Source organism: Plasmodium chabaudi (genome assembly GCF_900002335.3).
Source record: "Plasmodium chabaudi chabaudi strain AS genome assembly, chromosome: 11".
Lineage (NCBI taxonomy): Eukaryota > Apicomplexa > Aconoidasida > Haemosporida > Plasmodiidae > Plasmodium > Plasmodium chabaudi.
This window is the reverse complement of record NC_030111.2, coordinates 842,878-865,958: the sequence shown is the minus strand read 5'-3', so window position 1 is coordinate 865,958 and position 23,081 is coordinate 842,878. Positions and strand designations below refer to the sequence as shown.

The 23,081-nt window shown below is 22.6% G+C and overlaps 7 protein-coding genes across 7 annotated transcripts; 4 read left to right on the top strand and 3 right to left on the bottom strand.

The window, feature by feature from the left end:
• Positions 1-1,747: 1,747 nt before the first annotated feature.
• PCHAS_1124600 (3-oxoacyl-acyl-carrier protein synthase, putative) lies at positions 1,748-3,930 on the top strand (the record flags this gene model as incomplete). Its single annotated transcript, XM_016798621.1, has 3 exons — positions 1,748-1,795; positions 2,311-2,430; positions 2,674-3,930. The coding sequence occupies 3 exons, from the start codon at positions 1,748-1,750 to the stop codon at positions 3,928-3,930; spliced, it is 1,425 nt and encodes a 474-aa protein (XP_016654005.1).
• Positions 3,931-5,141: 1,211 nt separating this feature from the next.
• PCHAS_1124500 (conserved Plasmodium protein, unknown function) lies at positions 5,142-6,293 on the top strand (the record flags this gene model as incomplete). The annotated part of the gene is made up of 1 exon (XM_016798620.1): positions 5,142-6,293. The coding sequence occupies one exon, from the start codon at positions 5,142-5,144 to the stop codon at positions 6,291-6,293; it is 1,152 nt and encodes a 383-aa protein (XP_016654004.1).
• Positions 6,294-6,374: 81 nt separating this feature from the next.
• PCHAS_1124400 (oxidoreductase, putative) lies at positions 6,375-8,702 on the bottom strand (the record flags this gene model as incomplete). The annotated part of the gene is made up of 9 exons (XM_016798619.1): positions 6,375-6,422; positions 6,697-6,802; positions 6,894-7,046; positions 7,175-7,302; positions 7,396-7,562; positions 7,710-7,822; positions 7,921-8,050; positions 8,138-8,349; positions 8,602-8,702. The coding sequence occupies 9 exons, from the start codon at positions 8,700-8,702 to the stop codon at positions 6,375-6,377; spliced, it is 1,158 nt and encodes a 385-aa protein (XP_016654003.1).
• Positions 8,703-9,843: 1,141 nt separating this feature from the next.
• On the top strand, positions 9,844-14,319 carry PCHAS_1124300 (conserved Plasmodium protein, unknown function; the record flags this gene model as incomplete). Its single annotated transcript, XM_731112.2, has 1 exon — positions 9,844-14,319. The coding sequence occupies one exon, from the start codon at positions 9,844-9,846 to the stop codon at positions 14,317-14,319; it is 4,476 nt and encodes a 1,491-aa protein (XP_736205.2).
• Positions 14,320-15,276: 957 nt separating this feature from the next.
• Positions 15,277-16,411, bottom strand: PCHAS_1124200 (conserved Plasmodium protein, unknown function; the record flags this gene model as incomplete). The annotated part of the gene is made up of 2 exons (XM_016798618.1): positions 15,277-15,344; positions 15,514-16,411. 2 exons carry the CDS (start codon positions 16,409-16,411, stop codon positions 15,277-15,279), a joined length of 966 nt encoding a protein of 321 aa, XP_016654002.1.
• A 1,611-nt stretch (positions 16,412-18,022) lies between these two features.
• PCHAS_1124100 (conserved protein, unknown function) lies at positions 18,023-18,313 on the top strand (the record flags this gene model as incomplete). The annotated part of the gene is made up of 1 exon (XM_735128.1): positions 18,023-18,313. The coding sequence occupies one exon, from the start codon at positions 18,023-18,025 to the stop codon at positions 18,311-18,313; it is 291 nt and encodes a 96-aa protein (XP_740221.1).
• Positions 18,314-18,997: 684 nt separating this feature from the next.
• PCHAS_1124000 (poly(A) polymerase PAP, putative) lies at positions 18,998-20,839 on the bottom strand (the record flags this gene model as incomplete). The annotated part of the gene is made up of 1 exon (XM_727754.2): positions 18,998-20,839. The coding sequence occupies one exon, from the start codon at positions 20,837-20,839 to the stop codon at positions 18,998-19,000; it is 1,842 nt and encodes a 613-aa protein (XP_732847.2).
• Between the last annotated feature and the right edge of the window lie 2,242 nt (positions 20,840-23,081).

Here is a 23,081-nt window from a genome sequence, read left to right as displayed (position 1 = left end):
GTAAGTATTATTTTACACTAGAATATTGCTTGTATGTTAAGTATATTATGCGTATTGTGCTATACTATTCTTTATTTATTAAAAATAAAATAAAAAATACGTAACTTTCCGTGCATACAGATAAATATATATATTTGGAAATTTAAATGTACACTCAATCGCCTAAAATAAAATAAAAAATAAAATAATAAAACGCACAAAAAGTGTAAAGAATATATATATTAACATAATTTTGGTATAAAGAAAATAAATGTATCTTTTTTATTATAATTCTTTTGTTTTTTAAATATTTTTATGAGACATTTTTTATAATAATCCAATCTTATATGCATAATAATATGTGGAATATATTGACAAATTTTCCAATGATATTTTCCACATAAATTTTTTCTACTAATGCACACTACAGTTACTATATCTAGCAATCAAGTTAATTAATATATATTGTATAAATGTATATATAAAACACAATTGTTTTCCAATTGTTATATACACCCTTCCTATTTGTATATATCTCGTAAGTCATATGCATATATATTGACAATAAAGCAAGTTGTGGATTTATGCCTGTTTTGTATTTAAACAAATGGACTACGTTATTGTATATTTACAAATATGCATACATACAAATATAGAAATATGAAATGAACCATGTATTTTAATGAAATAATTGTCATATGTATATGCGTGTATATATTCATTTGTTACATATCTATGTAATGGAGGTGTACACAAAAAATAATATGCTTCTCTCAACATATAATAGGCGTTTTGCGCTATTTATAAGAGTTTGAGAGCAATAATATATATATATTAACAATTACAAAATATGGAAAAATAAACACGAACAAATCGCTCATGTACTTATTTAAGCTATTCGAAAACATTTATAATTTATAGGGTGTCTAAATTTTTAAATATAATTTTATTTTCATTTTAAACAATCAAATGATGTAAGTAATGAAAAAAGACAAACCAAAGAGTTAAATTTTAATGAAAAAAAATGGGTAGCAAGCAACAATATAAATATCATTTATATGTTTACTAAATATAAAATGGACATTTAAAAATATACAAATTTTTTCCTATAATAAAAGAGTTTTATATGTATAATTTCGTGCATTTATTTTATTTATTGTTTTATATTTATATATATAATAAAATTAAAGTAAAATAAAAAAATAACAGCACATTAAAAATAAAGTAAAAATTATATAAAACAAAATTGTTAAATCCTTAATATTAACTGGTAACGTACAACAATGTTATATTTCTGAAATAAATTATCTTTGAATTATTTTTTTGCAATGATTATGGACGAAGATTGATATAATTGAATAAATCGATTCTCATTTTAACTATTGTCAGCATTTATTTGGTTGTTCTGTAAAATGCTCGAATTTTGCAAACCATTTAAAATATATAGGTTATAATATGCATACATAATTATATACATGTATATTTTATTTAAACAATAAAATAAAAAGAAAAAAAAATTGTTATTATATATGTTTTATTTTTTTTTAAATACGTTAAAAAATATAAAAAGGTTAGCACAAGTCGAATACGAAAAACAAGTGTCCTGCATACAGTGTGTATACTTGTTCAATATGTCAACTGTTTTTTTTTTCTTTTAATCTCTTCAATAAAATTTAAAAATAAAGAATTTGAATATTTTTCAACAAAAAAAGAAAAACAGAAATGGCCCTTAAAAATATTCTTGTATTATAAAATTATTTAACGAAAAATGAAAATTTTTTTAAATTTCCTCTTTTTCTGCTTTTTGGTTCACCAAGTAATCTCAAAATATTTAATATATCATAAATTTGTACAGAACTTAAATGATCTATATCCCTTGTATTTTCTACACTATATATATGCACTTACTTGTTTTGAAAACCATTCTTTGTATTAAAAAAACAACATATATAATATATGCATATTTTTACATATCTATATGAAATTTGCTGATTCAAAAACAAAAAAAAATTATACTTTCTCTTGTATAAATAAATATTCATTTTGTTATGCATACGCAAAGTTGTAAATATAAAAGACCCAAGTATGTGCAAGTGTGGTTGTAGAACAACACTATTTAATCCTATAGTTGTGTGTGTTATAAATACCTGGATATAACACACATATGGGAGTATAGGACATGGGATATTAGAATAATATATATTTTTTGTTAAGAAATAAATTATTTTTTGTTCATAACTTAATGATAATTTTATAAATTTTTTTTCTATTTTACCTCTTTAATCTTTTATAATATACATTCTTATGTTTCTGTTGTAATAACATCATCAGGTGTATAGCAAAAAATATGGATTTGTCAAGAATAGTGCTCAAAGAAATAAAAAAAATATAATCAGGAATTTAAGTCTATACACCACTTACAATGCAAATGAATTAAAAAAATATTGCGAAGTAAGATATTAATATAAAAAATATGTTTTAAACCATGTTGTATATATGTAGTATTTTCTTAAGAAACAAGTGCCATATCCTTTTTGCATATTTTTGCATATTTTTACATATATATGTATATAGGTCTACATAAACATAAAATGTGTGAAATAAATGCATGCCATGATAGCAAACAACAATAACTTTATATGGCTATCTGTATGAATTGTACATTATTTTTTATTATTTTTTATAATAATCCAGACTTCCAGAGTTGTATGCACAGGTGTTGGTGTTGTAAATGGAGTTGGAATTGGAATAAATCAATTTTGGGAGAACCTACTTAATGGATATAATTCGATTGACAAAGTAACAAAATTTGATGTAACAGGTATGCCATGTGGAATAGCTAGCTCAATAGATAAAAAAAATTTTAACCCCCCTGATTATTATACAAATAAAAAGGATGCAAATCGTAATGACGATTGCACACATTATGCTATAGCTGCAACTAGATTAGCAATAGATGATGCGAAAATAGATTTAAATAAAATTGATAGTAATAAAATTGGAACAATTATTGGAAGTGGTATTGGTGGCTTGGACTTTTTAGAAAGAGAAATGAAAATAATGTATGAAAAGGGCCATAAAAGAGTAAGCCCATATTTAATACCTGCAATGATTGCAAATACACCATCGGGACTTGTATCTATTGAAAATAATTTAAGAGGAATTTCTGTTGGCATGTTAAGTGCATGTGCAACATCAGGAAATACTATTGGTGAAGCATATCGATATATAAAATATAAAGAATATGACGTTATGATATGTGGGGGTACTGAAGCTAGTATTACTCCGATTAGTTTTGCTGGATTTAATGCATTAAGAGCAATGGCTGTTGGGTATAATGATAATCCTAAAAAGGCATGTAGACCTTTTGATTTAAAAAGAAGTGGATTTGTTATGGGTGAAGGATCAGGTGTTTTAATACTAGAATCATATGAACATGCAATAAAAAGAAATGCAAAAATTTATGGCGAAATTTTAGCATATTCTTCTGAAAGTGATGCATTTCATATAACATCTCCTGAACCTAATGGTTTAGGATTAACAAATTCTATAAATAAGGCAATAAAAAATGCCAACATAAGTATATCCGATATTAAATATATAAATGCCCATGGAACATCAACTAAATTAAATGATCAAATCGAAACAAAAGTTTTTAAGAATGTTTTTAAAGATCATGCATACAAGCTACATATATCCTCGACTAAAAGTATGACAGGCCATTGTATAGGAGCAGCAGGGGCTATTGAATCTATTATATGCTTAAAAACTATGCAAACAAATATTATACCCCCAACAATTAATTATGAACATAAAGATGAGGAATGTGATCTTAATTATACACCTAATAAATGTGTACCATCAAAACAAAATATCGATTTTTCATTAAATACTAATTTAGGGTTTGGTGGACATAATACAGCATTATTATTCAAAAAAATTACAAAATAAATTTTATTCGTTGATATTATTATTTATATGATTTATAAATTATATCTATGTAACCTTTTTTCATGACATCTTTCTCGCACACTTGCATATATGTACACACCCATGTATGGATATGCAGATTTTTAACAAATCACCCCTATTATAAAGTATTATGTATTGATTTTTATTAAATATTAATATAATAGGGTATATGACATTTCCTCATATTTTAAAATGCTGTATCTTTTTCCACATCAGCAGTTATATATATATTCCCAAAACTAATTGGGCTAATTATCGATTTGTTCATTATTTTTTTACTATCCTTTACTAAAGAAAAAAGATGTTTTCATATAAATTTGAATTAAGCGGTTCGACATTAAAAAAAAATATATCAGTTGTATGGGAAATTGCAACTACTATTTAATGGTATCTTTGCTATTTATATTTTCGACAAAAATAAATAATAAAATTTAAATTTATTATAATATTCATTTTTTCTTATATTTAATCAATATATCATTATTATTTTTTATTTATAATTGTTTTCTCTCAATATTTGCAACAACATTATTTTTTATGTTTTTTTTTTATTTATTATATTTATCGAAGGGAGCTACAAAATTGGGGCAATTCCTTCTACCTGATTGTAGTATATTGTTGGGGAATATATATTTACACGCTTACTTTATTATATTTTTTTTTTTTCTTATTATTAATTTAGCCTTTATATTGGATATATATATTTTACTAAATAATGAGTTTAATTTTATATTTTTTTCATTTCATTAATTATTTGTAAGAGAAGTTAGGAAAATTGAAAAAATGGGGTTATGAATAAATCATATATACATATATGCATAATTTCCTTGAGTATATAGGTCAGCAAACTGGAATATCTTTTTTTATTCTGAGACTATTATTAAGAGTACATATATATAATGGCCCTATTGGGTGAAATGGAAAACTCATTAATATATATACTGTGTTTTTTTTCGTTTTCTCATTCGTAATACTTTCTAAAAAGGGCTAGTACAGTGAATATTTGAAACAGTAGGAAAGGCAATAAACTATATACGAATTATATATCCTATGTATATACTTAGGATAATCTGATTCAAAGCATATTCTACAATTTTTGTTTGAAAGTAATAGAGACTACATAGTTAAGTATTCGTTTATATATAGCAAACAAATTGAAGAAATTATTATACAACACATTTGAATACAAGATGGAAAAAGAAAAAACAAAAAAAATAAAATTAAATGTTACAAGGGAAGAAGACAATTTACAAACTAACATATATTATGTTTGTGATAAAAATATTATTATTTCTCAATTAAATATTACAATTAATTATGATGAAAATAATATAGAGGAAGAGGATTTTGGGAATACTAACGAATGGAATATTAATGATATAAATAAAGAAGTTGAAAATGACGATAATAATAAAAAAAAGAAATATATTAATATAAAAATATCTTATAGTGATGAATTAAATGATTTATATTTTAATAATGTAATAAATAATTTGTATAATTATATATTTGAGAATAGATTAAATAATTTATATATAAATAAAAACCACACATGGTTTATAAATATAAATATATATATATATGAATATACTCCATATATATATGATCATATTTGTAATGTTATTAATGTCCATTTATCTCTTTTATTAATTCCATTTTGTTTCTATGACTTTGATTCAAAATGGTATAGATGTGTAGAAAATTATGACGAATTTCTTAAGTTGATTAACAGAACTAATAATATAAAAGAAAATTACGAAAAAACAAACAATGAAACAATGGAAGATGAAAAAAATAAAATAATTCAAGAACCTCATGATACTTCAACAGAAGACATGATACTAGTTTTAGATAAACATGAACAAAATAAAAATATCATTATAAATCAATTAAATAATACAAATTTTGATTTATTTGTTCAAGTTAAAAACATAAAAACAACTGGGATGTTTAAAAGATTATTTATAAAATTTATTCCAATTATTAAAACAGTAAATGTAAATGATCAATTTATTTATATTGTTAAATTTGTAGATTATACTTCTTTTTTTTTAAGTACCCAAAATAATGCTGATAATAATAATATATATAATGAAATAATTCAAAATCATAATTTTGTCAATTTTAATAAATCTACTTTATCCCATTACACAGAAAATAATTTAAATGATAATGAAGATAAATTTGAATTTGTTGATAATTATTATATTCTTTTTAATGGTAATCATTCAAATATTGATGAAGCTGGTATACTCTCAGATTCAAAATCAACAATACGTTTTTACTACGATTTCATTACTCAATTTTGTACAAATTATTTTACAGAAAACTTTTTAAAATAATCCAATCAGATTCAAAATCAGTATGTCTTCCAATATGTCCACATATATAATATATATTTTTTTTTCTATCTTGTCCTGGATCTATTTTCCCTTGTTTGCAAGGATTTCCTCGGAAATTCTCCATAGTTCCTATATTGAATGATCAAAATATAATTTATATTATTTGCTTTTTTGCACATACATAGAAATGCATGACTGCATATGTATACATTTGCACATTTCATATATAATGCACATAATTTTTTGTGGCTAGTTCTCAAATAAAGGGACACATGCTTATCCTTTTTCATTTCTATTTTTTTTTATTCCAAATATAACTTATTTTTAATCACAAATTTTGCAACAAATTTAATTATAATAAATACAAGTACAATTGCATATTTTAATGAGTTCATTTTCTTACCTCTGATTTTTTTATATCCTTGGCATAATGTCGAACATAATCCAATTTGCAATCAGAGTAGTAGGATCCCTTGGCTAGTTCACGGCGATCCAAGAGACATACGTAACTAAGAATAAACAAAATAGTAGAATGTAAATAATATTAAATTTGACCAATCTGGAAAATTAAAAAATTGTTTTTTCATTTTCAATACTTACAGTATGGTTTGAGCCCCTTGTAAAGTTGTCTTTGGGAATGCAAAATTTTTACACATTGCTCTAAACCAACTTTGTTCATATCGAAAAAATTCTGATTTGACTAGACCTGGATTTATTGATACTGAGCATGCTTCTGATTTTTGCATTTCAAATCTATAGTTACAAAAAAAAAATAGTTTTAACATGTAATAATGCATACTAATCAGTTGGCATTGCCCTTTTATTTACAGCTATTTTTTAGCTATATGAACAATTTTGTTATATTAAAAATAATCCCTTACCTTTTCTGTAATTGCTGTGAATAATAAAGCATACATAATTTAGAAAAACTATATTCCTTTCGATAAAGAAGATTTGAGTTACTGTAATTGTCGTTATTATTTTCATAAATAAAGTCATAATCTACGTCCTAAAAAGTTCAAAATAAAACATGAATAACATTGAAGATACAAATCTATTTGATAAAACTATGTTCGGTAAAGAAAGAAACAAAAAAACGAACCGATTCCTTCAAGAGACTGTGTGCTATACTGCTAAGATTCACGACTAATGTTCCTGATGTTAATATTCGGTTATACAAAAGATTAATCAGATAAAAGTGGCCATAATAGTTAATAAAGAATGTTGATTCAAGTCCATTTATATATTCAAGTTTTGTGTTCAAAAATCCTGTATGTTCATAAGTATTTTGTTTTTTAAAGAGAAAGAGGAAAATATGAATATGCGAAATAGTCAAAATATAGAATTTGCGATTTTTATATAGTTTTAAAATCATTAGAAACAAATATATATGTATTAATAGAAAGGAAAATTCACCTGCATTGTTAACTATTATATCAATTTTGGGAAACGATTTTAATATATAATTAGCACAACTTTCTATGCTTTTATAGGATCCGAGATCTAGCTCTACACAATATATTTTTGCACTAAAATTAAGAAAAATATATGTATATGCATGTAAATTAGTGCCTAAACAATTCCATGTAATTAGGTATATAATTAAATATTAGTGTATTAAACTTACTCAGGATATTTTTTTAATAAATTTGCGCGAACAGAATCCATATGGCTTATTGATCTGCATGCTAAAACAACGTGGCATTCATATTTTAAAAATTCCTGGACAGCAGCTAGCCCTATTCCCCTATATCCTCCTAAACATTTAATACATATAATATTTATGGGCATTTATTTTTTGGTACAATTAAGAGATAGTTTAAAGAAATTTGTTTTTTATATACCTGTAACTATTACACATTTTCCCTTTAATTTTAATCGGTTTATAATAACTTCTTTGGTGGTACCCCCAATATTTTTTTTTAACAAGACAAGATAAAATATAATTATAACTATTATATTTGTGATACAGTGATATAATATAGCATTAAACTGCGAAAGGCCACCATATTCCTTAGCAACAATATATCTTATGGCTTTATATATTGGAAGAAAACTGTAATAATATTGCAAAAAAAATAAAATCGTATATTTTACAAATTTAATCAATCAAATAAAGGGATCCCAATTCACACAAAAATGGGTATAAGTATGTATAAAAATATATTCCCATATTTGTATACATACATATATACATACACACACACAAATTTATGTATGCTTGTGCATACACAATTGTGCTTAATTACGATATGTTTTCAGCTTATTCTATATTTCATTTTTTATGTCGAAAACAAAATTTTATTACCATATTATTAGCGAAGTTACAGTAAAAAAAATCAGTCTTCTCAATGATGGATCAGTGAGAACAACAGCAGCAAATGATTTGCTCTTATTTTTTATTTCCATATATATATTATTTTTAATGTATAATTATATGGGTACAAAAGGAATTAAATCAACCTTTGCTATAATGATTATATTAAAAAATGTATTCTCAAAATAAAACAATTATTTAAGTCCAAACAAAATATTACCTATATAAAGTATTTATAAATATTAACTTGAACGTTTTAAAAATATAACAAATTTTATATTATACACTTATACGGTATAATGTATATATAATAAATAATATGTGTATGATTAAATATTAAATAATACAATTTTCGAATTATTTTAGATAGATCATATTTTAATAAAACCATTCCGTTGTTTAATTTATTTTATTAAAGGGTTTACAATTTGTGGATAGAAAATAAAGCTATTTTTTTATTCGACACTAAACTGTTGATATTCGCCTTTTACTAATAAATTCAATTGTATGTACGTTATTTCTTTTTTTTATTTATTTGCATTTCACATATTATTGTAATTTGAAGATTTTTATATTTACATAAAAAATTATATACATATATGAATTTATTCATTACCTTTGTTATTATTTTTTATAGTGACGTGATTTATTCACATACATATATTTTTTATAATATTGTATATATTTATTTGTTTATCATATATTTAATGATTATGCAATTATTTAATTTAGCGCGATAATCCATTCACGTATTTATTAATATATTTTCACATTTTCATATTTTCATATTTTATAGATATTGTAAGGAGTTTCTTCATATACTAGTTTCCATACCCTTTTCTTGTTCTTCTACATTTTGTATAATTAATTTTGAATTTTTGAATAAAATAAAACATTTTCCTATTTATTAGGACATATTTTATAGAGCATTTGAAGAAATAATTTTTTTTTTTCGAGAAAAAAGGCATATCACTATTTATTACAAAACTGGGTATGCAAGCCTTTTGAATATGATTGGTGAAAAAGCTGTATTGCATGAAATTTTTTAAAGCATAATTTATTTATTATTTGATATATTGTTATTTTTTTTCAAACATAAACGACATCATTTATAAAGGGAAGCACAGTAAGCTAATGTGTATTATCCCTAGTTTCGCTACCGTATGAAAGCGTAAAAAAAATAATAAACATATGTATATATAAAACAACATCACACAATTAGTAAATACCGAAATGAATTCCAAGAGCATTGAAATTCTAAATTTAATAGAGGAAAAGTCCTTTAAGAAATGTGAAAAGTTAATTAGTGTAGGATTAAAAGGAAAAAAAAATGTCAAGCTATATTTGATTTTAAAATGTTTACTTCATTCATGTGTTAATGAAATAAAAGAATGTAAGGAAGGACTAAATGAAATAAGTTTAGAAGACTATGACAAAAATATGTTTTATATATTAGGAAAAATATATAAAAATATAAATAAGGAAAACAAATTAATAGATATGTATGAACAAAAAATAAAAGCACTTGAAAACAGTAAAAATACTATTAATGCGAATAAACCAGGACATAATTTAAAAATTGTAGCAACAAAAATTGAAATTGAACAAATATTAACATCACTTTTTGAATATTGTATAAATAATGGATTTTTTAAAAAAAGCACTAACATGTCTTTGAAGTTATATAAAGCAACTAACGATACAACCTATTTATTATATAACTGTTATTTGTTATATCTTAATAACAATACTAATAATACACAAATATATAATCTGTCTTTAAATTTTTTGAAAAATTATAATTGTTATAATTATAATAAAATAACACAAAACTTTTCATTTTTTTTAATCCTTTATTTTTTAAACATAAAAATGAGAAATTACGATGAATGCATTAAAATTTTGGAATATACAAAATCAAATAATTTTTTTTTAAATACATTACAATATCAAGTATATAAATTGTACATATTTTTTATTAGTGAACAATTGGAAAACTGTCTAGATATATTAGCAAAATTAATACAAAATGACTTGCCAGAGAATGTGGATTATTACACACTCTACATGGACATAATAATTTATCTCCTTAACATAAAAAATGATAATGCTGAAAATCACATATTTGAAGATATTTTTAAATCATATAAAAACGATTTAATGTATTTAGAATTTTTTAAGAAATGCATGATAAATGTTTATATAAATAAGTTGAAAACATTTCCAAAAAATATTAACAATTTTTGGGACGTTATATTTGAAGAGAAAAAAAAATATTATATTTCTAACGACATATATGTAGACATAATAAAGTATATTCTTTCATTTGATAACCTAATTGTATCAAACAACAATAATAATGAACAATCAAGTGATGACAAAAAAGAAAGCATAAACCCTCTTGATATAATAAAAAACAAACTTGAAAATGATATTAACAATTATAAAAATAATAATTTTTTAAAAAATATTTACGAAGAATGTAATGTAAAAATATATATGTATATGCTTTTTTTATTCATATTAAAAGAGAGCAATAATTACAACTTATTTTATAATATCAAAAATTATATTAGTCTTTTAAATGATAAAATGATAATTATGTTAGTCATATATTTTAAAATTATTCTTAAAAATTTATATAAATTATTAAATATAGAATATCAAAATTTTAAATTAAATTTAGCTCAAAACGATAATCACATTGAAGTTACAAAAATTAAAAAAGTTATTTTACAATATATTAGACAAATATATAATTTTGAAAAATTACTTTATATCTTATATAAACAAAATGTGTGTCAATCTTTTACTCGACTATTTTCATTATTTATTCATTTCTTTTCCGATTCAAATTTAAAAAATGCTCATGAAAACATAATACATATTACTGATGATAATATTATTTGCCTGCTAGTCGAAATGGCACTCTTCTTAGATAAGCAACAAGTTTTAACTTGCCAAGAAAATTTCCAAAAATCGCACAAAATGGAAAATATGAAACTTAATGAAAAACCTTATGAAGTCCCCTTGTTTTTCTCAAAAGAAATTGAAGAAAAAATAGACTTAAAAGGATTTAAAAATTTATATGAGTATATAGAAAATATAATACCTTCGTCTGATGATTTTTTATGTTCCCCTGATTTGAATAATATGACGGACAAAAATGAAGAACATGCTGTTAGTGTAAATTTTGAGTGTGTTCATAATAATCAGTGTAATGATGGAGAATGCAAAAAAAGTATAAAATTAAACAGTAGGAAATATTATATTATAGCATTAAGTTTGTTAAAATATGCATATAATTATCATAAAAATATAATAAAATTAGAAAATGAAAAGAAAAAAATAAAACGTACTATAAATAATGAATATATTAACCTAATCATATTACTAATCTATTTAAATAGTATAATTGGAAACTTTTCAAGTTATACTGAATTGATTGAGAAGTTAAATATAAAAAATATACAACTAATAACATATTCACCAATATTGTTCATACATTCATATAATTATTCATATTATACTAAATTTAATAATAACATAAAATTAGCAATCAGTTATTATAATGTCCAACAAAATAATTTAAAAAGTTCAATCACAAAATGTTTTAAAAATAATTCATTTTTTAAAATTAATGAAATTATTAATTCATATTTTTTAAACTCATCAAATATATTTTTATATTTTTTAAAATTGATATACGTATTTAAATCTCAAATGGAAGCAGACAAAGCAACCGGCTATACTAATCTATATGGTAGATTAAAATATAACTATTTATTAAATGATTTCAAAACAAAGTTTTCACTTACTAATAAAGAATTGGGATCATCTACAACCAACAATAGCAATGCTACTAAAAATGCAAAAGATATAAAAGCTAAAACGATTTCTAAAATCGATAGTCAAGAAATGATCAACAATAAGACATCTACTTTAGATACAGATCAAAATACAAAAAGAGAAAATACTTCTGAACAAGTTGAAAACAAACAAGAAAGCTTAAAATGTAGCACTTCTAAAGATGATGATAAAATAAAAAATAATTTCATAATTTTTTTAAAAAATTTTAATCACGACCTTTTTAATGAGGATGATATAGTTGTACATAAAATTTTATATAAAAATTTGCTATTAGATAAATACAACTCTTTAATAATAGATAATCAAGCCATTTTAATTAAATATAATATCCCGTCTTTTTTATTAACGGTTTATAAAAATTATGATACTTTTTTTTACAACCATATTTTATATGAATCATTAAGCCAATTAAATGAATTAAATTTTTTAAAAGAAATTAAAATTTTAAATAATTTAGAAGCAAATAATGTATATATGATAAAAGATATAAAAACTATATACCCAATGATTATTTTACAAAGTTTTTATAGCATGAAGGGTAGTATATATATAACTAGCCATGAACAAAATTTAGTAAACTCAAAAAATTTTAAGGATATACTTATTAACTCAAATAGTATTAGTAGAGAAAAATATGACGATCAGAATTTGATGGATATTTCTTTTGAGACAATACAAAAAAAAGCTAGTTATGATACTGTTCATAATGATGTTAATTTTTTTATTTCTAACAATACATATGTGTCATTTGATAAACAAAATTCAAACTATAAAAACAAATACATTTTTAATAACACAACAAATTATGAAAATTATTTTGGAAACAATGAAGAGTCCTCAAAAAAAAGTTATTCATCAGTATCCCCTTTCACTACTTGTCTAACTGAATTATTTAATTATCCTCTTCAAAATTTGTATCTAAATTCAACAATTTTAAACACAGTTATATACATATTTCATAAATCATTTTATTTCTATTCTTTTGATAATAATAAAAAAAATAAAGCAATTCAAAAAACAAAAACTGCCTTTTTATATCTCGTATATATTATTCATTACTATGAATTAACAGACCCTGTACAAACTACAGAAAATTCCACATCAAATAAGAATCCTATCCTTTCAAATAGGAACGACAATAATTGCTGTTATGGGGATTTTCTTTTAGATGATGATAATGTCAAATCTTGTTTAGAAACATCAGTAGATTTTAATAATTTTAGAGAGAAATTAGGAACAGATTTTTTTAAAAATTATGAACTAATGGAAACAGCCTATCATAGTGATATATATAATACAAGTGCAATACTATTTTATAAATGCTTACTATTAAATATAAGCATGTATATAAATATATTAGAAAATGGGAATATAAAGAAATATATTAATAAAATTCAATTTTTATATAATTCTATATATTTCCATTTATTTAATGATATGAAGATTTTCGAACAACTTCTATCTAATGACAAAACATACCAAATTATAAATTTGTCATGTTTATTCAAAAAATTTAATTATCTTATCCAGAATATTACAATTTTCACTTTAATAATTCAATCTATTTATAATTTAGGTAAAAAAAATATATCAGCTGAAAATAATATGAACTTAAAAGGTCTAATTAATAAAAATCTTTCTTTACTAACTCAGCTAAATCAAAATTTAAAAAATTACATAAATATATTAAATAACTACAACCATCAAACAACATATAGTATATTAAACAATTTTGATATTCAATTAATAGAAGAAATTAAATTGTCGTATATAAATCACGTTTTAAATTTGACCAGTATGCTTAATAATAAGATACTTATAATGAAGTCTTACATATGATCCATCCTTTTTTTTTCTTCAACATAAAAAATAGGTTTTGTTTTTGTGGCATAGTTACACAATCCGAAATAATATTTTTTAATTAATTTTTTGTTCAATATGTAAATAATATTTTCAACACAATTAATATACATACATTACTATTTAAATTCGTAGTTATTTTTGTCAGCTGGCATTGGCAATGTTATTCACTTATATATTCCTTATTTGTTCATTACATTTTGTTGATTAAATTAAAATATATTTATTGTTATATTTTATTCACACTTAAACATTATATTTTAAACCCCTGCACACACCATAAAAACTTTTTCAATCATAATTAAACACCTTTTTACAAATTTGTGTTACTAACCCATTTTATATCGAAGGATAGAAAATAATAAAAAGGATCTATATATTCATTGGCAAGTATATTTTTAAATAAAGCTAAAAATGTTCTTTAATTTTTTTTCATATAAAATATTCTTATGAACAAAATTAGCTACTACACAGAATAACAATAAAGTAATGACATGGAAAAAACGAAATTGCGTACATATACATATGCTTATTCATTTTTAAGCAATATGATATGATTAAGCAATTTAAGATAAAGCATATACAATATGAAATATGTGTAAATTTATGAATGGTAAACCACAAAGATCGGGTACTATAAAAGTGAACAAATATAGACACGAGAAAAAATATATACCATAGCTTGAAATGAAAGCCTTTTAACTAGCCATAAAAGCAAAAAAATCCTATACAATATTATGTAAAATACAAGGTATATGAATTTACAAATATATATAATGATTCATAAATCAATTTATTATATAATCAAAAATTAGGACAATAAAAATATAAATTCATTTAATTACAAAAAATCGAAAAGGGGACTAACCATATATGTGTGTTTTCATATAAAACTGGTAATTATTTAAAAGAAAGCGATTCTAGTGTATTTATTCTTTAAGCATTAAGTGATAAAGCCATCAGATATGCAAAATATTCACATATATTATCCAGGACGCCATTTTCTGAAATTTAGTAAAAGAAGGTGAATAATGAACATGATATATATACATATTTTATCATCGCACAAAAATGTTTTATGAAATCATTAAAAGAAAAAAACTCAACACATTTATTGCCTAAACGTACAGTAGTCTCTTTTTAATTAAAAAAAATTATTAAATGAATTTGTACCTATTACATCAGAGCCGACTATTCCCTCTTCATCTTTCGTTTCTTCAAAAATGTTAAAATGTTTTATAATATCATCACTATGCTTAGACAATATATCATCATATTTTATTATATTTTTTTCAATGAAAATTTTGCTATTGAAAATTTTTGTTATATAATTAGCAGTTGCATCTTGGGCTCCTTGATATAATGTTTTTAGTTTTTTAAAACTATCGTTTTCATCTACCCCATCATTGGTTTTTACTTTAGTTTTTTTTGTTTTATTTCTTAATCCGCTTTTTTTCTTTTTTCTTTTTTTTCTTTTATAATTTTTGCTTTCGTCAATGTCATAATTATTTTGTATTATGTCGCTTACATAATTATCTGATTCGTTGTTATCTTTAATTAATTTTTTTACATGTTCTGATAATTCATGTTTAGCTTCTTCAGATATATCGAAAAAATTCCCGTATGTTTCTAATTCATTATTCGTATCTTTTGAGGTTGTTGTATCTGCGCTACTTGTAATATTTATATTTGATGATGTGTCTTTATCTTTTAACAACATTTTACTACTTACATAATTGGTATATTGTGTACTTTTTTTATTTTTTGTAATTAACTCTAATACATCTTCAGAATTACTCTTTGAAAAATTGTGACTATTTTTGTCGATTTTATCAAAATTCGGTTCATGTGAAAGCGATCTTTTTTTTGTTTCATTATTAAGATTAGAATCTTTGACAATTACATCGTTAATCCCATTCTCTATTTTGCCCATTAAATTGTCTTTTAATTTATATTTTAATTTCTCCTGGAAATTCTCGTTTATTTTTTTATCTAATATATGTTCAGATTTATTTTTGTCATCATTTGTCTCATTTTCAGCATTGTCGCTGTTCTTTTTAATTTCGCTCATTATTAAACATGTAAATTATTTCATTATCTTGAAATAGACGCTGCTTCTTTTTGTAATCGATACGCTATTGGTTACTTTAGTAAGATAATAATTATATGAAAAAAATTGTTGCTTTTTTATTTATTGCGAATATAACATTTTAAACATCCACATTATGCAGTATGTATATATGCATATGCTTGTTATGTTTTATATACTCATGATATTTTTACATATTACACAAAAAATTGCATTCTTTTAAGATTAATTTTGTCTACCGAAATACAACCCAATAAAAATATTCTTTGTTTTTAAATATTACGTATATATACAAAGTATTTTATTTTCTAAGTTAAATAATTTGTTATTTAAAACAAATGGAGAAAAAAATATTGTGACCAAACCATTACAACATCGCTGTTTTTTTTTTTTTTTTTTTATAATTTTTATATAATTAGATATATTTTAATTACTGTTCAGAATATTTTTATTTTAATGCATACTATTTTTCAAAACCTCTATTGAGAAAACCAATTTTATTCTGAACGGTCAGAATAATTTTCACATTTGTCTATAAGTTTTTTAAAAGCTTTATTTATAAAACAATGTTACTATGAATGTTCATATTTTTTTTTTTTAAAGCTAATTTTTTTATGAACAGTCAGAAATTTTTATTATTTACAATGCTTAATATAAATTTTGTCTTTTTTCCTTTTAGTTATCTTCATATAATAAGAAACATATTCCCCATTGGTATAAATGCTTACGGAAAATATTATATTGATTTCTAATATTTTAAAGCTCTTTATTCCTTTGAATTAAAATATTAAGGATATTAGGCCATGTTGCAATGTGCCAAATATTGATCATAATAAGATCATCATTTCCTATATATATGCAATGAGAAATACACACAAAATTATAGCCTTTTATTATCCCTTACAAATAACAGGGGAGAATATATTGTTACATTTCAAAATAATATAAATTTTGTTCTCTACTCCCATAAATATGGAATTCATTATGTATAGTATAACCTATAGAATTAATTACTATCTTTTGATTTATTTTTTTAATGCTTGTGGAAAGCAAAACGTTTCTTTTTTTGCTATTCAGATGGTAAAATGCCATATATCATAATTTATCTTACTTTGGAGTTAATAATTTTTTAATTTAACCTAGCATTGAATTGCTATTTTATTGTACATTTTTTACCATACTAAAAAATATACCATCTCTTATATGCATGTGCACATTTGCTTATTTATTTTTACAAACAAATTTTTTAATTATTTAAAATAATTTGTAACATTCAAGAAATTCGCGCAAGTAAATAAATACACTATTCATAAAATTCGAAAATAAAAATATTGAGGAATATTTTACACTTATTTTTTTGCACAGTTCATAATAAAGTATAAAAATATTTTGAAATAAATATATTCTATGTTATATGTATAAATCCTCGGAAAATAATATTCCCTTGTAATAAATTATATGTATTAACAAATATATCCAAATTATTTAAAAGAACAATATGTTTCATATATATATTAGTATATAAGATCTTATATCTTTTTACAGTAAACAATGTATCTTTATTTTTTACAAAAGCGAAATAAATAAAAAAAAATGGGGAAGATAAATATAAAAGATTACGGGAATTTATGTCATTGGTTTAAAAAATTAAGCAACAAAAAACCAATGCCATTGTTGCCAGAAAAAAAAGAGGATAGGCTAAAACGATTTACAAATTTTTCTTTGTATCATATAATGGAAAAGTATGAATTTGTCCCAAACTTACTTTTACAAACTGAATATTTATATCCAACTTTACACAATAACCCCGAAGTGTTAAGGCAATCATATTTCAATCATCACAAATTTTCAAGCGAGATGACTGATGCTAAGAAAGAGAGGTGACTCATAAAAAAACATAGTCCCGTTTAATTCCACATACAATTGTACAAAAAGCGATAAGAGGAAGAAGACGAAAATGAAGAGCAATGAGAGTTTTTTTAAAAAAAAGATGATAGTCTTCTATTAACCAAATTATTTAAAAATAAATTATAATGAAATAGCTAATATGGACAAACAAATATATGAAAAGGGATAGAAAGTGAATTCCATGTTCCCTTTCTCTTTGCATTTTAAGCCCAAAGTAAAAAACAATCCGAATATACTGGATTAGGTATACACATTTGTGCCGATTTTTGGGAATATATTTTATTTATATTTTTTTTCATATTTTATTTAGTTTTTTTATTCATAGTTGCATTAGAATAAACTAATAAAAATTTTATTATTATTTATTTTATAAAATATAATGTAAATTAAAAAATCATATTTAAATAGGAAAAAAAATAGGTGAATATGTGTGGAGGTTTGGTAGCCTACCACATATATATATATGGTGGTGATTTAAAATGTTTTTTTAAAAAAAATAGCTATATATTCCCGATCATTGTTCATTATTAGAATGAAAAAAAAATGTTTTTTAAAATAAAAAAAAAAATAAACAAAACATATTGTTTGCACATAAAAATAACCATTCCTCAGTTATTTCCCTAAAACAATTTTTTCGATATTTTCGAATTCGCTCACTTCTTAACTATCTCCATTATTTTCCTTTGAATCATTTGAAACGCTTGACAAGAAGTCCAAGACCTGAGATACTTTTTGGTAGCTGATGTTAATTTTAAATGAGTTTGCATATTTATTTTTTTGTGGCCAATTTAGGACAATGTCTATAAAATCTCTGATTGCGTATGATAAGTTAAAAGTATTGTCATAAGGGTTTTTAAAAAAAAATATAAGGGCAATAAAAAAAGAAGAGCAATAATAAAATTTGTCTTTTTTGTAAGTATAAAATTTAGGGAATGGTCGAATTTTTAGTTCATTAATAGTTTCTAACTTTTTAAAGAGTAACCTAATTTTACTTTCTATCCAACCTTTCCATAAATTATATATAAGCTCATTAGTTCCCATAATTTGAATGTGTAAAAAATGTTTATATGTTTTAAATAAATCAAAAGGCTCAATAATACATGACCATATACTACTACTGCTACTATGAATATTAACATTTTCAATATCACCAGATTTTGCTACATTATTAATATTAATAGCATTTCCATGACTCATCAAATTATTGACATGTTCCATAACTTGTCCAATATCTGCATCTGGATTTAATTCCATATAACTAATAATGGAGTGGGCACGTTTAAATTCTTCGATTAAAATACTTCTAGTGCAATATGTAACATTGTGTGTTGAATTCATACAAGGAAAAGCGGGGGTAATAATTGGCATGATATGTAATTTGTCTTTAACATTTTTTTCTGGATCCCATATAGTAAAATTTTTTAATCCTTCAACATTATATTTTTTAATATTTTGTATAAGAACAGGATATTTCCAATTCCATATAGAATAAACTCTAAAAAATTTACAAATTAATTGACTAATATTATAATTTGGATATATTTGACAAATCTTAGCTGTCAATAATGCCCATGAAATACCTCCTAAAAAACCTAAAATATTACTATAGATTCCTCTTCTTTTTGCCCATAATTTTATAAATCTAAGAGTGTTTCGAAAATTATCTTTATTTGGTACCGAACCTAAAATTAAATCAGCAACCCGTATACCATTTAAAGATCGAACTGTTACTTCATCTAAATTTTTAAGTATATAATCATTATCTAATGTATAACGGCAATCTTTTAAAGTCCTATATGGCAATGTCGCTAATAATAAATCTATATCTACATCATCATACATAAATTGAATAATAGGTGTATATGTTTCTGGCAATGCTTGTAATTTTTTTACATTTCTATCTTGTTGTAATTTTAAATAAAACTCATTAAAAAATATTTCTCTTGTTACATTTTGTGGTGCTAAAAATATACAATCAATATCACTATTTGGTGTTATTACTCCTAATCTATATGAACCAAATGTATATAAATTTCCATATATTTCTTTTGCCTCCTCTTCATTTATTCCTTGACTTATAGATAACTCAATTACAAACTCATGAAATAATTTATTTATCATACCTAATACTTTTTCTCTTTTTTTTAATGCTTGTTCAGTTTCAAATAAATTATAACTTTTTAATAATTCTACAACATCATTACCTTTTTTTAAATCTTCTTCTGTTGGATAATCTAAAGATACAGGATCTGATACACCATATTCGTGTTTTTTATTTTCAGTTACATTATCATTTGTTATTATATTTCTTCGGTTACTTATCTCATCCTTTTTATCATGCACATTTTTATTCAATGCACACTCTATATTATAATTTATATATGTCTCTTCATTATCATGTTTTATCTCATTCAATTCCAGAAATTCCTCGATCTCTTCTTTACTGCACAATAAAAAATTGCTACATTCAATCAAACTCTCGCTTTTGTAAACCGTATGCATTTATGAGCACTTTACAAAAAAAAAAAATTAAAAAATAATAAATTCTGAATTAGCAATAAAAAAATATAAAAAAAAAACAAACATATGAATCATATGTTCACTAATATATGATGGGTGCAGAAAACAACTGCATATAGAAATCACAAATAAACAATGTGGATCATAAAACGTATAAAACAAGTTCAAAAATAAAAAAATATAATAATAATAAATAATAATAATGATAGATAAAGAATAAAAAAAGGTGTAGGAGGAAACTACTAATATAAATATTCAAATAGTTTTGTAAAAATTAAAACAATAAAATTATAATTAAAAATGTGTATATATATGTATATGAAAGCAAATGGAAAATGTGGAATAAAATTAATTGAATGAATTTGTATTCAAATTATAAAATATGAAAAATATTGCTTTTTGGATTTAAAAAAAAAAAATTATATATGCAATTGAATTGAATAAACATTAATTTTAATAAGCATTTGCAATTTAAAACACATTCTATAAATGAGCTAATTGCATAATTAAATAGAAACAAAACGAAAAAGAAAATTCCACATAATTATTGTCTTAAACATATAAATATACATATATATGTTATTCAAACAGGTAGGAAAAATAAAATAAAATTGCAAAAAAGGAAAATATCAATCGATATTTTTCTTATGCTCAAAAATGAACAGAAAAATTACCACATGTTATGCATACAATGTATATCACATACTTTGATATTCATCAAAAGGTATTAATATATACTAAAAAAAAATTATTTGTTTTTTTATTTTTAGGAATTATTTAAAATCTATCAATGTATATATGCATTTATGTCTGTGTATATATATGTAGGCATATAAATTAAGTTAAAAAAACGTACAGAAATTAATGCTTTGTGAAAAATTAAAAGGCATACTTAAATAGCTTCGAGTACCATGTAGTTAATCTTTTGTCGTATATATATAAAATCTATTATATATATATGAAAAAAAGAATTTTGTACATTTATTTATTACAACTCACGAAAATAGCTTCGTATCATTACATTCATATAATATATATGGAAAATGATATTTATAAATTAAAAGTCTATGCCCTTACGCCTAAATTATTATATATATATGCGAGCTGGCTGTATTTATTATTGTACTTATATATGTGCAAGCATGTATGAATTTATCCTTATATTATATATGTTATGTGTTATATACTTTTGAATATAATTCAAAAAGGTTTACTAAAATTAAAATTTTTTCTTCGGCATAAATCTGAACTAAAATACATTTTAAATGTACATACTTCATAATACAATGTTTTCCGCTATTTGTTTTTTTTTATTCCTTATTTTAATTAATAAACTATAAAAAATTACATTTTTTTTTCCGTTTACCGATAATTTTTATAAATTGCTTCTCTACATATATTATATTTTTTTTATAATAGCCCTGAATTTTTACTAATATATCAATTATAAAAAAATATATAAATACCGTGCATCTCTAATAGGTGCCTTTTATATAGCTCACATATATGATAAAAAAAAAACAAGCTATTTTTTACATAAAAAGTAATAAAAAAAACACACAAATAAAGTCATTCAAATTTTTTATTATATATATATATATTTATTTATTTATCTACCTATTTTATGTATAGTAAAAGAGGCGAAATGAAAAAAAATGGCGAATGATAAAATTATGATATTATATATTGCCACAAAAAATGTCTCCTTTATTTTAAGCATAATAATATTCAAGACAATAATATATATGCATAATATTCCTGCGTTGTGTGTTCTATATAATACTTTAGGTTAAAAAATATTTGAAAATAAAAAAGTTCGATAGAAACGTTTTTTAATGTAAATAAAACATGTAAAAATTAGGGATGCATGATATATATTTTAATTTTTATTAACATTGTTATTTCATTATTTTGCTATTTCATTATTTTTTGTGTACCACATTAAAGGGTTAAATTATTAGGTTAAAAAACAAAGAGTAATTAAATATGTTTTTGTCGCATATATTCAAAATATATTAACACATAAACACACTAGGGTAGATATATCATACTTTGAATTTATATGAATTATTGGGAATTCACACTAAGTATGAATTCTATAAAGGAAAAATGGATATAACCATTGTATGCAACTATTCGCAAACACTTAGCTATCATATAAAAAAAACGAAGAAAAAAACAACACACATATGCTGCATGGATACAAATAATATAATAATAAAAG